At 36.8% G+C, this 18,297-nt stretch overlaps 1 protein-coding gene across 1 annotated transcript; it reads right to left on the bottom strand.

Moving 5' to 3' along the window:
• Positions 1–13,734: 13,734 nt before the first annotated feature.
• LOC145778689 (SURP and G-patch domain-containing protein 1-like) lies at positions 13,735–17,956 on the bottom strand. Its single transcript, XM_082590239.1, has one exon. It carries the CDS (start codon positions 16,504–16,506, stop codon positions 15,073–15,075), a length of 1,434 nt encoding a protein of 477 aa, XP_082446365.1. The 5' UTR covers positions 16,507–17,956; the 3' UTR covers positions 13,735–15,072.
• Positions 17,957–18,297: the final 341 nt, after the last annotated feature.

The raw sequence follows: 18,297 nt of genomic DNA, 5'->3' as shown, positions 1-18,297 counted from the left end.
TTAAAAAAAAAAAAAGAAAAAAAACATTTTGCAGTACTAAGCTAAGTATTTTCATAATAGCCTACAATCAGAAAAAGTCTTTAAATCTATATATAATATTTTGCCAATTTATTATAAATTGAGTTGGCACACCGACCTATTTTACCAACAAAAACTGGCATAAAGTGAACACTGGTCGTGAAACACAATAACGGTGAAACGCACACTAGTGTTTACATGACATTTGCAAACTTAAAATAAGCAACCCTATGCTCACAGACATTTTCGAAATTCGAAAACAGACGTTATAATCAACACTGGGACAGTGTGGCTGGACATCTCATTGGAATAACTTTAAGCAACCCCCACCTAGAACTATAATCTGATTGGTCGGTCGGTGGAATCGTATGCAAAGCGAAAATATGCTTCCCGGAAAGCATTTTTTGCCTTCGTGCTCTTTAACTCCTCAAGAAAAGTATTTTTGGTTATACTTGTACGCTGATACCTTCGGCGGGCCGCAGCGATACAGCGTGGCGGGCCGCATGCGGCCCGCCATTTGGTGACCCCTGTGTTAGAGCTACTGGGAAAAGATGAAGATTGGCATTTACCCTGTCAAAATCCATCAAGCGGTTTTTGAAGATATTGACAGTTATATTTTTGCCACTAGAGGCGCTGTTTTCACATCACAAAAACAAACATGGCTTATAATTCTTATTTTTTAAGATACAGAAACAATGAAAATATGTATATATTCTTATAGTTTTTGGGGCAAGGAATTCAAATATGTTATTACATTTGTAAAAAAAGCAAAGGGAAACACTTTATTTTATTGAACAAAATTTTTGGGGTGCTTTATTTCAATGCCCCGTATCTCAAATCTGCAAAAAGATTTTTTCCCCCAACCAATGCTAAACTGTCAAGAAAAGCTACCTGCTTCATGTGCAAAAGTATGATAAATACGTTTTGTTTCAAACTTCTGCAATTGACAAAAATGTTTCATTGCTATATTCACAATGTTTTCAATCAATAGACTTGAAGTGTAATACATGATCACATTTTATTCTATTTGAATTAAGGCACTAATGATGCTCTACAGTATCTACTTCATCTTATATTCAACAGAGCATGGCCTTCTTTTCTGCTGACCTGAATCATAATACAAGTTTTGTGTTTGCAATGCAAGAAGAATTGGCTCACTATTTGAAACAAAACTGTCCATTCATTCAACCCATCGAGTATGTACTTTTCAGATGGGTGTGCTGGGCAATACAAAAAGCTTAAAAATTTTTTCAAGTCTGACCTGTCATCAACAGGTCTTTGGATTTTCTGCAAATTGGAATTTCTTCGTTACAAGTCATGACAAGACTTCTTGTGATGGACTTGGTGGGGCAATTAAGCGAAAACTTTTCCACAAAAGTTTAGCTCAGCTATGCCAAAATCAAATTCTGACAGCGAAAGATGCTTACAGTTATTGCAAATCAGCTATGCCTTCAAATAAAAGATACATTCAAGGCCAATTCAATTCAATTTATTTTTCTTTGCTGGCGCGAACATGTAGAGAACGATAAAGTAACCACACGAATTTTACACCAACAAAAGGAGAAGATGACAAAACCAAAAGGTTTAAAATATGCATCAATAAAACTGTTTGAAAAACATAATCTTAAAAATGCACAGCCACCAAACCTAGAAAAGAAAGCAAGAAAAGAAAACTTTTATTTTGTCGATAAGAAGATAGACCTACAACACTTGCTAGAGTAGCAAGGGCGATTTAACACAAAAGAAATTCAAAAAGTGACAAGTTTCCCGAAGTTTTTACTTTGAGAGTCTCGCATTCAAAACTTGGTTGTGATGTCATAAAAGACTCAAAAAATAAAAATTGCAGGAAACCGGCTCAGTGTGACCATGCGGATTCAGAAAAAAGTAAATAAAAATAGAGATATAATTAAGCATAATAAAATAAAGACATACTACTTTCTGTTTAAATAAACTTTGTTCAATCAATTTCACTTTCCAAAAGTTTTACAAAAGTTACAAGTGAAATAATTTATGGTGATTTAAAATTTAAATCATAAATGCACCAGAAGCTATCATTTGTTTTCCTCATAATGTATTGCAAGCATCAGGTTTAAATTCACAGCAGAGGATTATTTGTTTGTAGGTTGTTTCAAATTTTTTGATAGCCATCAGCAAACTGAAAACTTATAAACCTGCCAGAACTTTGCGTTCTCAGCATCAATTGCTCTTGTGCAACCCTTCATGTAAGACACAATATGGAAATCGTACCTTCCCAGTTGTTGCTGCCAGTTGCTGGAACTGTTTGCCTATTTGTGTGAAAGAAGCTGAAAATTTAAATGAATTCAAAGCTCGCTTGAAAACGTTCTATTTCAATGAACATTATGACTAAATGTACCGTATTAATTATCACCATTGTCATGTACAGCGCCCAGGAGCATAGTTTGACTGTGGATGTGGCGCTATATAAATATTGTTATTATTATTATTATAAAACTTCAATGTTGAGGAGTATGTTGCAGTGAAATACGACCAGGCATGGTGGATTGGTATTATCTTGAATGATACAGCAGCTGATGAAGAACTTTTAGTCTAGTTTGTGCATCCCAGAGGGCCACGTCAAACGTTTCAATGGCCAGAACATGATGATATTTTATATGTTCCTAAGACAAAAGTTATATCAAAAGTTGCTGCACCGAGCATCAGCAGAACTGGACGTGTTTATCAAATTACTGATGCAGAGTTTGCGTTTTTATCTTAGTGGAAGCTGTAATTTTCTATTCATCATCATTGAGTGCCATCTCTTTATTTGAGGGTTGGCTGCCACTGTACTAATTAGCGAAAAATCTTTGTCAAACTATTGAATCAGGGTTAATCTCTAAGTGGTCAAAACTGGTTTTCACCACTTTGAAGCGGTTTCAACCTAGTTTTAACCGGTGAAAACTAGGTTTAAACGGTCAAAACCCAGAATAATATTTTTATGTAGTAAATGGTCGGCTACCTGGACTATGGGCTATTTAGGAAATATAAAAGCAGTTGTGACCATATTGAGACGCAGGCCTCTAAATAGCTGGCGGCCATGGCCGCCTGAAATTTCATTAATGGCCGCCAATACCGACCGTCAGGCAGTCACAGATGGCTGCCTGTAAAATTTGTACGAAAGATTATATTTATCTTGGACTTTTCTCTTGTTTCAGCACCGCCAAAAACAAGACATCAAACAGCGTTAAGACTACTACCTTAATTACATGTCATGCTACGTCTTATGTGCTACGCAACGGGAAAGCAAATGTTGCGCAAATTTTATGGCAAATGTTTTTCCTTAAAAAAAATGTTGGAATAAATTCTTGTACTTCAGTTGGATGTGCAAATAGTTCATCGTTCTACCAAGCATTTTTTGGTTCATCAGAAACTTATTTTTAGAATTTGAATTTTCTCGATAATTAAAATAACCACGCGATTGAAATATCAATAATTAAAATACCAACTGATTGAAATATCAAAAATAAACAGAGAAATTGAATATTTTTTGTTCCAAATCCAGCATTTAGGTTATTGTTGATCAAAACAAAATATAGTTGAACAATTGAACATCATTACTAAACATGGAGGGTAATATTTTTAATTCAATTGAAAAGCAACTTGATTCATACACTGAAGGGGTTTTGACCAGTTTTGACTAATAGGTGGTCAAAACTGCCCGGTTTAAACCAGGTTTCAACCGGGCAGTTTAAACCGCCCCAGTTTAAACCTATCAACCCTGCGAAATCTTGCACTCATTATTTTGGTTTCTCCTTGACTTATTACTGGCACTTTGTAATCCTGATATATTGCAGTTTTATGTATGCTCTACTCTACATTCAATCTACATATCAAATCATAGATAGCATCACTAACTAGTGTGTACTGTGTAGAAGTGTATTTTCAAGTACCCATAAAATGTTGTTTGTCTAATATTGTTTTTTTTTATGACAATTGCAAAGTTTTGCAACAAATTACATTTATCTTACTTTTACATATGAAACAGATAGCCTGGATATCTTGTTACTCCAGAACATTTACTATGATTGACATCATAATGCATATTGCATATGCTGTGTGATCATGTATTTTTTATTAAAAGTGCATGGAGAATCAGCAGAGCCCTATTCATGGCATATATGCATTTCGCTCTGCTACTGTAGAGCATCATTATTTCATTAGTGCCTTAATTCAAATAGAATAAAATGTGATCATGTATTACACTTCAAGTCTATTGATTGAAAACATTGTGAATATAGCAATGAAACATTTTTGTCAATTGCAGAAGTTTGAAACAAAACGTATTTATCATACTTTTACACATGAAGCAGGTAGCTTTTCTTGACAGTTTAGCATTGGTTGGGGAAAAAAATCTTTTTGCAGATTTGAAATATGGGGCATTGAAATGAAGCACCCCAAAACTTTTGTTCAATAAAATAAAGTGTTTCCCTTTGCTTTTTTCACAAATGTAATAACATATTTGAATTCCTTGCCCCAAAAACTATAAGAATACATATTTTCATTATTTCTGTATCTTAAAAAATAAGAATTATCCGTCATTTTTGTTTTCGTGATGCGAAAACAGCACCTCTAGTGGCAAAAATGTAACTGTCGATATCTTAAAAACCGCTTGATGGATTTTGACAGCGTAAATGCCAATCTTCATCGTTTCCCAGTAGCTCTAACATATTGAAAAATGAAGAAATTCTAAGAGGATGGGTTACACGGTGTGACTGTATTATAATAGAATGACCCCTGCGACAGTGATTCAAAGCCTCTACAAGTACACGAAACTGTCAGGATTAAGCTCTGCAAAAAGTTTTCCCAGTCCGTGGAAAAAGATTCAATCAATGCTAATTTTTTGTTTAAAATGTGCACTGTGCTACAACGTACAACTTCTACTGGAAACATTTACAGTTTTTTGTTCAGTTTAATACAAAACAACTTTGGATGACAACTTTTGCATGACAATGAATAAGTAAATTTTTGTTCGCAATTTCTCATCGCCTATGCGAACATGTAAATTGTAAAGAACAGCAAAGTAAACACACGAATTTGGCACCAATAAAAGTGAAGATGGCAAAACCAAAATAAACATTAAACAAAAACTAAAACAAAACTCAAAACAAACTTATATTATACAAGCCTTGTTCTTCGTATTTCACTCTAAAACTTCATCAGAAAACAAAAAGGAGCTGGTATACAAGCCCCCACCCCCCCCCCTCTTGGTAACTCATGACAAAGACAGGACTAAACCAAACATATACGGCAGTGGTTCTTAACCAGGGTTCGATCGAACCCCTGGGGTTCGACGAAGCTGTTTCAGGGGTTCGGCGCGAACGTCCTCTGAAACATTAACACACACCCTACTGAATAGTATATCAGCGAATATTTTTGGAAAATATTGTCCAGCCGAAACTTGATTGCGGCTTACGTGATGGTAAATAAACATCTGTGTGTTTGACGCATGATGTAATGATGCTATCTGAATGTAACACAGAATTGTCGTTGAAAACAAAAATTGTTGTGGAAACGGTCAATTACGGTTGTTGAAAGGTGAAACAGCTTTGAATCATCGAATTTTTATGCAGCTGAATGAAGAAATAAAGTCACAATTCAAAATCCTTCTCTACCACATTGAAGTACGATGGCTATCCAGGGGGAAAGTGATGAATCGCGTTTTTGCTTTGCGTACAGAATTATTGGAGTTCTTGAAAAGTCACAACTATCGGCATTCAAAACACTTTGAGGACTCAAGTTTTATCCTTACTTTGGCTTATTATTGGCTGACAAATCAGCTGAATTACTAAATGCAAGGAGGTGGTGAAAATTTAATAGAAACTGAAGAGCAAATGAGTGTTTTTCAAAGGAAATTGCAGTTGTGGTGGCAGGGATTGGCATATAACAACTTCGCTAACTTTCCACATTTGGACAAGGTAGTAAGTAGTTCCGATACAGCAATTAATGGCGAAGATGCAGAAGTTCAGAGGCTTAAGCCAGTGTTTACTGAGCATTTGCCGAAGTTGCAAAATTTATTTCAAAACTACTTTCCTGAACAAACGCAATATCCAGCATGGATACGTCAACTGTTTGCTTATGACACTATAACAGCAGATATAAATAGTCCATACTTGTATGACATTATCGAGCTTCAAGAAAGCGAGTTGCAAAAAAGAAACTTCAACACAACAAATCTTCAAACGTTTTGGTGCCAACAAATCGAAAGTTCTCCTTATTACAAAAGCTGCCCTTGAAGTTCTCATGCCATTCGTAGCCACTTATTTGTGCGAGCTTGCGTTTTCTATTCTGGTGGATGTTAAAGCAAAGTAACGAAACCGGCTTGCATGCGAAAATGACATTTGCTGTTTCCGAGACAAAGCTTCGAATCTCACTATTGGTCTCAATAAAAAATCAACAAAATAAGACTTATTGGTACAGTAATGTACGGTATTACTATTAAATGTGGTAGATTTTTGTTTTTGTGACTCAACGAAAATTTGGGGTTCAACGATAGCTTGCAGATTAGCGTAAGGGTTCGGCAGGTTAGTAAAGGTTAAGAACCACTGATACACGGTGAAACTACCGTATTTTACCATTGCTTCACTGTTCACACAGTTCAATCCACATGTTTTGGTCAATTTTTCTTTGTCATGAGTTGCCAGGGGGGGGGGACTTGCATACCAGCTCCAACAAAATGTCTGTCGTCATTTTTGAAAATTTCGTTATTTCAATTTCCATTACTACAAGTGAAATTATTTTTTTTTTAAATGAAAAAGAACAAATAGTAAAATAAATCTGGCAACACTTAAGCCGAAGTTGGCCGGTGCTTTAACATAGTCATAGATTTAACAAAAAAAAGCAAGCAGCAAAAAAAAAACTAAAATGGTTTTAACGTTTAAATGTAGTTTTAACAAAAACGAGAGAAATAATAATGCCATTTTCATGAATTTTAGTTTCTTCTTTTATTCTCTCATTTTCGTAAACCATATTCAATCCATTGGCAAATTCAATCCACAACACTTTTCATTAGGCAGTCATTCATTACTATTCAATTCAGTGATTCTCAAACTGTGTGCCGCGGCACACTAGTGTGCCGCCACAGATTCTCAAGTGTGCCGCGAATCTTTTTTAAATTTTGGAAAAGAACTGCATAAATATTTAAAATAAGCCATTCAGACAAGCATGCGACTTAAAAGCGCTTTAACTCCTTCAATAGATGATAAAGAAGCACATGTGAGCAGGGTAATTGCCACGTCACTATAGGGCTGCTATGTTAACTATTGTTATTGCAAACATTACTTCCCACCATTTGGAAGCAATGAATCAAGCAATCTTTCTGCAGAAGAAGAATAGCTCATTGAATTACGAAACGACCCATTTTTTCAAACGCTGTTTCCACAAAAAAACTTGGATGCGTTTTGGCTGTCTGCTTCCAAATTCTATTTCATGATCCGTGCAAAAGCAATCAAAATTATATTGCCATTTGCATCTTCATGGCTATGTGAACATGGCTTTTCTGTTTTGACTGAAATTAAAAGCTGTAAACGAGAGAGACTGCTTGGAATTGACGATGAAATTCGGATATAGCCTGTGTTTATCAACAATGCAACCTCGTTTCAGTCAAAGCTTATATTGGTATAAACAAGCACATCCATCGCATTGACACGTGAAAATAATTTTTTTTAAAGCATCTTTTCTTCTTTTGTAAAGTGTGTCGCGTGCGTTTTATATTTTTTCTAATGTGCCACAAGCTGAAAAAGTTTGAGAACCACTGATTCAATTGATAAAGTTACCAATAGTTTACGGGAATAAAACCAACAAAAGAAAACGGCGTAAAAACCAAAGAAGTTTAAAACGTGCATGCGATGTAACTTTAAAGGATAGACTACGTCGATGAAAGTAAATTTAAGCACGGCCACCAAACCTAACAGTTTAAAATAGATGAAATTAGTTGAAAGAATCAGTTGCCTCCACATACCTAAAGCAACTGGAGTTCTGACAGTTGATGAAGCCATGCGATGACGACTGAACCTACAACCAATACAAAAAAATCAAAAACACGAGCATTTAAGAATAAACGTACGGTGTGAGCTTATTATACAAAAAAAAACATGTAGCCTACAGTGCTTCGTGTTTAAATAAAATGAAGTGAAGTGTTCGCAGCAACGACAGTGGCGCAGTTTTAATATATCAATCGATAACTGATGGGTTCAGGAATGTAGCCTACACGGATTATTATTTGAACATATTAAAGTGATAATCATGAATGATGAAATGTAGTGAAGAAGATATGAAAATGGTCTTGACGGCATGCGGGTGACTTCGGTATCGGAGATGGATGGAGTTTCTTGGCGTTTTTCAAATGAATTTCCAACCAAACTGCTGGAGAGTGATACTACACGTGTGGTTCTCTCTGTTCTTGTTTAATTTTTTGCTATTTGTTTAAGGTTTTGCCACCTTTTCCCGTTCATCAACGTGCTGGTATGTCTATACCGATTTGTGTAGTTAGTGGGTGTCACAATCAAGGTGCAATGCCTCGCGATGGCTTGCTTTGTATCTTCAACGAGCGTGTTGTTTTGGTTGTAGAATTCTGGTGCGATGTGTTATTATCGGTTATGACCTGGAAGTAACCTCTGATTACAAAATCTGTATTATGTAAAATGTGTTTTCTGGAATCATTTTGCCTACGTGACTTTCTAGAGACTTCTGTTGTTTACATTTAAATGCTGCTTGATAGAACAATGGTTCTTTATGATGTAACCTTACGTAACCTTCTCGAAGTTACTGGACTGAACAACCAACTATAAATAGTGGTGTAGTTTGTGTAATGTTTATTATGATGATTATTATTATGAGTTGATTATGAGAGTTGTGCTATGAGTTGTGGATTGGTAGTTGATGCAGAAATTATTGGTGATTGAGACTTGAAGTAATTGAATACAAGTAGATGAGAATTGGTGCTGATATAAATTGTGTTCGAAATTAGAGTTATTTGAGAAGCCGTTCGTTAAAGTTCTTCAAGAAGTCAGATTATCATTTTACTAGTAGAATTATTCGACATTTAATTGACTGCTTTTCGGTTTGACCCATTAAACTACGTCATTGAACCTTTCCAAGTCTTTTTCCTGGTAAGAGATAGAAAGAAATCGTGACAGTGGGCTATCTTTTTCGTCCCAGACGCGTTAATGACAAAAAATAAAATGATTGTTATTAGTGTTTTCCTTACCTCTCATTTCTACCTCAGCATCAGACTAAAACATGTCGTTTTATATTCATATTTGTGAAGTAAACAACAATCATGCTGCTATTAAAAAAAAGCGAAACTCGATCTATTGCTTAATTAACTTTAAAATAAACTAAAAACAACAAACAATTTTCATTTTTTATCATGCCGCTGGTAGCCTACCAATAGCAGCTGCTCAAAAGCATAGGCTACAAAACAAATTAGCATTTCATAAAAATCCATACGTTTAAATTTTACACTACTTGTGCCCTTTCCACAGACTGATCTACCGCATCCACAACACATTTTTGCAGTTTTATTTTGTTTGCAGTTCACATTTCTTTCTCTTTCGTTAACCATGCAATTTTGATAATTGTTGAAAAGCGGACGCAAAACTGTGGCCAGTGAAGCTGTCTTTCCATGACCATGAGCTATTTTGTGCTTATAGTAGCCTATAGCAGCAAGCTGAAACATTAACTTCTTGCCCGAAATAGGCCACTGTCTTCAGTTTTCTTTTTATAGGCCTACGACCATGGCGATCTATAGGCTACTCCTTTCCATTGATAAAAGCAAAGGTCAACATAGCTAAGCTATTGTAAAAGACTGCTAATTAATGACTACTATAAATGGAGTTCTGAATGGAAGTCAACCGCCACCAGACTCTGTTCGTTCATCCCCGACGCCGACACACGCCCCATCGGTCTAACACGACCAAGCCAGGCATGGGTGCGCTTTTCCGCTCAACCATGCACCAATGGGAAATGGCCTCTTCCTCCTCGTGTGAATGTAATGCCGAGGAACAGACCGCAGACCACATCATCAATGACTGCTCCATCTCCAAGCCACCTAATGGAGTGGAAAGTCTGCGTGTCATGGATGATCAAACCAAAGACTGGCTGCTCTCCAGTAGGCTAGCCTTCCAGTGTAGTCCGGGAACATCGTGAATCTGGGGTGGTAAAAGGATAGACCCTGAGCCCCAGAGGCTCACACGACGACCATCGTCGTGTCAGCTACCCGGGCCGTTGAGAGACTGTGACAATGAGTCCCAAATAAAGAGACTTCTAGAAAACAACATATCACTTCCCAAGAATACATTCTGCTTTCTTCTAGTTTTCTGGCCACTTAGAAAGTTTACGCCCCTTAACTCATTCTGGACCCGGTCTAAAAGTATCCTAGTCAACGCTACTGAGCCTACCTGCCTTTACTGTGTTGCCTTACTGGTCAACAACATCACATTGAGTTTTGTTGTTAAAATGTAAGTCTTCGGGACGATTGCCTCTCCTAGAATTCAGAAAAATAACTTTATATACGGTGTAGCCTAACTTATTTGCAAAATCGGATTAGGCTACTGTGACAGTAGACTACAGTAGACCTAGGCTACACTTTATTGTGGTTTGTTAAAATCGCCAAAATTCAGAGGTGACGACGAACTAGAATGTTCACAAACGATAGGACCTCTGCGGGACCGACAAAAGTGTGACGAATAGGGCGAACTGACGAATTCTGCTGCATGACAAAATTATCATTAAGTTATCACATTAATCTTCAACTTCTTTTCTTGTCGATATAGGACCTCTGCGGGACCGACAAAAGTGTGACGAATAGGGCGAACTGACGAATTCTGCTGCATGACAAAATTATCATTAAGTTATCACATTAATCTTCAACTTCTTTTCTTGTCGATATAGCCTACTGTATAGGCTATCACTGCATTTTTGTAAAAAAAAATGTGACAACACGCCCCGTGCTGGGGCGTGTTGTTTTTTTTATAAAAATTTAATTTTCTTGAAATCCGTTTGCGGTTAAAAAGTTTAACTAGTGGCAAAAGGAAGTGTAAGTGGACAGTGTAGGCTACGAATGATAGGCTATAACCAAATCACTTGCATTGTATATAGCAAAAGCACAAATCGAAAAACCCCAAACCTGTGACAACACGCCTCGGTTTTCCTTATAGGCCTACATTGTGTTTTCATATCTGCCTTTCGTGCAGGGTCGGATTTAGCCTAAGTGCTGCCCTAGGCAGATGAGAAAAGTTCCGCCCTCAAAAAAATTTTTCTATGGTGATTTTCGATACCTGTTCTCATTTGTCCCCAATGCCGCCATTTTTATAAAACTTCATGAAACTAAAGTTCTTTCGTATACTAGTCTTACTTTTTGGCTTGTTTACATACTTTAAGCATCAAGGCAAGTAACTTACACAAAATAGCCTGCAACTTTTCCATCAACCTAACATTGACTAAAACATTTTTTTCTAGGCTCCTTCAAATTTACTAACAGTAAAACAAACCGAACAAAGATTAATAAAAATTGCACAGACAAAGCCTAGTCCTCCATACTAAGCAAGACAGATAACTAAAAGAAGCGCTAAGCAGCACATATTGTTGAAAACCAATCAAGCGTGAAGTACTCTAGGGGCGATGACTTGCCATACATGACTTGAGAGAGAATAATTCTGTTGGTTGATAGATTGCTCCACTAATGACACGCAACAGTGACGATCGGTGAGGGAAAGCAGTGCTTACCTTAGCAAAAACTATGCAAAATATAATGACTGAATTCTAGGTTTAACTTCTTATTATTTTTATCACGTTTATTTTAACTTGAAAATTACTGTATTCGTGACTAGAATTACTCGTACGTTTGTGAGTAGTCTAAGTCCTCACCAAACCGCATGTTTTGTTTTATTATCTTTATCCTGTTTTATTATCTTTTATGTCTTGCCTATAAATGCCAATTGACGCAAACGCTTCTGTCAGAAACAACCACTGAAGCTCCAGGGAAATCAACAATCAAAGTTGCTTTTTCAGGTTCAAAAAATGTCAAAAAACGCCTTCGTTTTATCCAATTCTCACTCGTTTTGCAAAACGTCACCAGCTGCTTAGCCAATCAGATGTGTTATGACTTATGGTAACGTAACGCTTTGCATAAACCCCCCTCGAAGGCGTTACGTAATATTTGAACGTTCCCTAATGCCAAAAAGCTTGTTGCTGTCTCCTCGCCATGTACTTTAACCTACTGTAGCCTACTAGCTTTCATAGTTATGCCTTTGCCCTTTTTACAGCGTTGATATAACGTTACTTCGCCAATGAACGTTCAGGTGCGGATGCAATATTTAGTTTGTTAAGCTTCTATACGCAGGAGGCAAACTTATCCAGCTTTTTGTACAATTGCTTGCGGTTGTAATGTTTAGGCCTAAGTGTTAGTTTTTATAGTGTAGGCCTAACTGAATATCTGAGAATGAACATTCATGACGAATTAAACATTTAGATAACTATTATTCCATGTCTAACACAGGATTTTGGTCCTGCAACGTTACAATTAAGATTGTTCATGACTTCTAAACATTATATGGATCTATGATCACGACATAGGCGAAGCACAATTTGACCGATTTTTATTTTTGATTTGTTTTGGAAATGGTTTCAGAGCCCACCAAATTGGAAGTGTTTTTCAAAAATTTCTGGGGGAGGCCCCCCAGACCCCCCGCTGGAAATGTTACCTTCGGGCTTCGTCCGACGGTTACGCCCTTCGTGCCTACTACCTTGATACAGCATATTTTCAAGTTGCTTTCCCAACGGTTTGAGCCACCGAACGTCACTGACACGCAACCACACACACACGTGCTGTCCATCAATAGTGGGCTCAATAGAAAAGTTTGAAGATTGGATTTCATCATTGAGCTACGAAAGATAATCAAACTAGCATGGGCTATATCCAAGGGGGGTGATCACCCCCCACTCATTGAAGTAAGGGGTGAGCAATGCAAAATCACACCCCCCCCCCACACTCATTTGGCTTTGAAAAGGTTTTGTGATACTTTATTGATCGAATTTTGACAAAAAAATATTTCGGGACAGGCGTTTACACTGTGGAGTTTTAACTTAGTTAAATGCTTAGGCTACCTAAAAATGCCATTTCCGAAACATAGTTTGTGGAATCATTTGGAAATCCTGAGCACGTTCATGATCAATGAAGCTGATGCTACAATGGGGGGTCTGGGGGGCGTAGCCCCCCTGAAGTTGAAATGACTATGATGATTGTAACCCACTGTTCAAAATCAGCCCCCCCCCCCCCGAATTCTAAAAGTAGATGGAGCCCCTGCAAACTAGTGCATCAAATGAGCGAAGACTGTATTTTTGAAACTCTCTCTCTGATTTGCCGCTTTTGCTACCTTTTCAGAGAAATTTAACTTTCAAAAATGGGTGGGCCAGACCTACCCAAAAAATAAAGTAGGTGGGGTCAGGCCCACGTGGTTCCTCCATGCCTGGCTATCAGGACATCCGTTGGTTATCCACTGCCCAGTGTCATTGAAGACAAGGCCTTCCATACTACAAGATAGTCTGTACAGCAGTACAGCGGGCAATTCTTGGTTATGCGGGCTGCCCTCTGCATTTCGCCATTCTCTCGCAAGCCCCAACGCAACATGTCTGCACCATTGTGACCTACACGAGTGAGCAAACGGCTACGCCTTGAAATCTGTAACTGGTCTCAAAAGATGAAGTTTCAGCAAAAATTTATTTGTTTTATCTCAAATTTACCAAACCAAGCAGATTAACAGCACAGAGTTTTGGGTCATCTTATCAGAAAGTTAGCTGATACAGTACAAGAAAAATGGGATAAGCTGATAAATGGTCATGATAACTGAACACATTACTTACAGGGCCATTGAGAGGAATATTTGGACCCGGTAGGCTATCAATGATATCCTCGTGTCCCAAATCAATACACTTGTAAGAACAGCACACTCGTCCACATAAAATACGAGGTGGCTTTTCAAGTTTTCGGGCCCGGGTCCCAAAGTTCTTCCCTGGACTCCTCCAAGTTAACGTTCCTGCATACTTACCTTTTCTTCTTCAACAATGGTCAATCAAAACATCTCCGAGTTCTGTGTCTATAACTTGTAGATTTTAGGGTACCGGTACGTTGCTTCCTTACTAACAATTTTAGTAGGCTATAGTTTGCAAATATACAATTGCTAGTGTTAACTGTATAAAATGATTCATTGCAAGGTATAGAAACTATTGGTAACCCAGGCAGCAAACAAACCGTTTTTTACATTGGTTCAACGTCTGCAAACGTTTAATCAATGTAAAAAAAATAATTGATTTGCTGTCTTGGAGTCAGTCGACTAATTTCTTTATCTATGCTAGTAGATTAAAAGAAAAATAGCTCAAATCAGCAATATAAACACAAAACAAATGTGCAGCTACATATCCCATCATTATTTCAGAGAGTCCCACGACTTCAACGCAGTGTTCAAAATAGTTGCCAGTGTAGCCCAACTAGGTTCAAAATGTACAATGCGTTTGTAATGCAGTAATTACTTGTGAAGAGTTACTTTGCATGGTTATTCTGTTTCGTAAATGCACGCTTGTGGTCTGAAATCAGACGAAGGATTCTTAGCATCATCTCTTAGTAGGTTAAATTGACAGTGAAAAGCTACAATAAAATTAATTGCCAAGTAACAACACAAATTCAATCTCAAAACGACTCCGAACAGATAAAAGTGTTCAAAATCCTATCAAAAGTAGATAATCTGTTTGTTATTTTTAGCAAGTTCGCTGACAATCGATACCAACTCTGCTGCAATAGTTTCATGCAGGATTTTGAATGAAAACGTATCGCTGCAAGAATGCTATGTTTTCTTTTTAATACAACTGTTTGAAGTTTCCATTAGAAAAAAAATCAGCGACAAAGTAAAAATGCAAACTTTGTAATTTAAGTCATTGCTAATACGGTAACTGTATTATATAAGTACAACATCATGGCGTTGGACTTAAAAATACTTACAGAACCATATTAATGACAGAATATAATTTAATGGCGTAGTTGGTTCAATAATATGGGCGTCTAGGATTATTCAAAGGATTTGGCCTAAATCTATAAGCCAACATCATTCTCTTTCTGTATGCAGAAAAATTGTCATCATCTCTTGACAAATTATCAGGTCTTTCTACACCAAGACCTCTTCCATCGATCGACTTACTTCCTTGATTGACAGGTAGTTTAATACCTTGGCTGTCACTACCCAGGCCCTCTCCTTCAGCCCAGCCCATTTTTTCCAACATTTTGAAACCAATATTATCACATTGAATTTTAAATTCCTTGTAATCTGAATAATCAGGAGTCCTTCCCTCTTTCAGAGCCCGAAAAGTTTCCATAAATTTTTCTAACTCTGCTGGAGGAAGAAAGTCTCCGATAAAGTGCTTTCCTTGACCTTCGTCAGTGAGTTTTTCAGCAAGTGCTTGTGTTTTTTCCATCTCAAGTCTCCGTTTTTGATGCTCCCATGTTCCAGTTTTGTCATCTATCTCTTCATCGCTGTCATATTGGTATTTAGGCTTTGCTTTTGTCACTGTGGCAACTGGTGGAGGTTGTATTTGTGATGCATGTCGACTTGCCATAATCAAGCTATACATGGCTTGCATTTCTTTTTGTTCCTCCAATTGTTTCTTTTGATCAGCGCTAAGTTCAGTTACTCCCACTAATCCAACTGGTCGGTAGTTTTGAGACAACCCTAAGTTTACAGGTTGTTGTGGGATCACTTTAACTGCAGGAACGTTTGGTACACCTGGCATATTGGCTAATCCTGGAGGAGCAATATCACTTAGATCTACTTTCTCACCCCATCGATTTTTACGTGGTCTTTTTCGTTCTTTGGTGGTGGGAATCTTTTCAGCTAGTGGTGTTAGAGTTGTTTGTACCACTGGTTTCATTGAAGACACAACAGGGTTAGCTAATACAGGACTTATCATTGCAGCAGGATAGTTTTGTTTGTTTTTCTGTTTTAGCTGCATAGATCCAGAAGCAGTTTTTATTGCTGAAGAGCGAGGTTTAGATGACAATGCAGCAGGAAGCTCATCATCGCTGCTGCTGTCCTCTCCATGAAAGCAAGTCGCTGTAGCATATTTTGCAGGCGAATCATTAGGAGTTCCAACTGGCTGCTTGGTTTTTTTCATTTGCTGAAACATACTGGAATAGCGTGACTTCTTCACAATGGGACCAGATCGCTCCTGTGGTTTAAGTTTTTTCAATTTGGTATTTCTGCTTCCTAATGAGGTTTTTTCATTTTGCATTTTTAAAAAATTTTCCATAAAATTACCATCATTATTGATCAAAACAGTTTTTGTTTCTTCAGAAGAACCGTCATCTTCTTTTTTAGGTACAGCTACTGCTGAAGATGATGTGCGTTTCTGTTCAATTTCTTTGACTTTTTCAGCCAAAATTGATGATTGTTCACTGAGTGTGTCATATTTATTCCGATAAGCCATTATGCCTAATATATCACTTCAGAGTGATCTTAAAGCACCTGGGAAAAACTTGAAAAACTTTTGTAATAAAGATATTCAAACAACGTTAGGCTGTGACGCATTTTCAACATGAACAATTGAACATAAAGGTGCAAACAACCTATATAAAACTTTATCATTGAAGCAGACAGTATCAACACTGTTGGACTTTTGGTCCAACAATCCAACACACATAAAAAATAATTGTGATGAAATTAGTTTTACACACATTAGTGGTTACACTGAACAATATGATGGTGGCTTTACTTGATAACTGCACAATTTTTTTAAATCATTGGTTTGAAAGTAAGCCTTCAATACATTTCAAAAATAAACTCAATTACTCAATAGAAAAGTAGATACTGATTTATTAAATCTAAAAGTGTGACATAATAAAAATGGAAGTAGAGTTATTAACAAAATATATATATACTTCACAATTTTCATAAATTTTTTTTGACATTGTTTTAAGATTATAATTACGTCCTGGGGTCAACCCGAACAACATTATACTTATTTTTACCTCTCAAGAGATTTTTATGTGGTATGCAACAACTCTTCTAACAACTATGCACGAGGTATTGGTGACAAACAGAACAATGCTTTTAGTCATTCAGTAACCACATATAGACAGTTGTATGTCATGCAAAATAATAATGAAAGTAATCCCTTCTACAAGTGTTTTAAAAAATATATACTTATCCAATGCTAATCTTGAATACTAGAATACATGTATTTACAGAATTGTAAAACATAGCTAGATCCATCAAAACAAAATTGGTTGATATGGTTCTCTTCACACATACATATAGTCAAGTACGTACACATCGCACAAACTTGTTAATGAACATTAAAGAAGTACTATCGTAGAATCTCATTTTCTATGCCAGTATGAACTCAGCTAGTTTAACAGTGCATCTTGAATTTCTTGATAGCTAAGTTGGTTGAGTGCCAAAGTTTGTGCACAAAGAAATCTCAAGATCAAATGGCGCTGGTTTGGCTCTCAAGGTGTATACCTGAGCAAAAAACAACTCTCCATTCAGCGATATACCTAATAAATGAAATGACTCACAAATGACAAAACTTCAACAATCGGAAACTATCTGCCAACCTTGGTAAACGGGCCTGTGTCAGTGGTTCAAAGCATCTACATTCTACATGCATGTGAAACTGCTAGGAGTAACCTAACAGAAGCTTTCTGAATCAGAGGAAAAAGATTCAAAACCAATCAAGTTTTAACGTGATCAAACCCAAAAGCAAAAATATTCACCAAACTATGAAACAAGAAACTAGCCAAAACTCCCGAATTGATTGAGTAAATGCTAGTTATCTTTTTAGAAACTTTTTATACATTGCAAACTAAACAATAAATACTGTCAACACTACGAAAAGTGCTCAATGCCAATCAAAACAAACTATATATATCATATCAATTTAGTTGCTAGTCACCAGAAAACCTTTAGATGTTTGTTGAAAAACTAAATAAAATACCACAAATTCATTATTAACAATTACATAAATAAATAGGGGTCTGCTACTATTCGGTGAGACCGATTTGGTGAGTTCCTAACCTCTAACTCCTAACCCTAAAACGACAATGATAATTAGGCTACGGTACCCAATAATTAAAAAAAAATGAAAAAATCCCCCGTTAAGGAATCGGACTCATCGAATCATACTCACAGAAACGGGCCATTCCGATAAATAGAGTACCACAGTAGAATCTACTTAATAAATCCACGGATATCATAATCAATCTATCCATGCATTAAA

The sequence above is a fragment of the Aplidium turbinatum genome, chromosome 10 (genome assembly GCF_918807975.1).
Source record: "Aplidium turbinatum chromosome 10, kaAplTurb1.1, whole genome shotgun sequence".
NCBI lineage: Eukaryota > Metazoa > Chordata > Ascidiacea > Aplousobranchia > Polyclinidae > Aplidium > Aplidium turbinatum.
Note: the sequence above shows the minus strand (reverse complement) of the source record. Positions and strands in the feature narration are given on the sequence as shown.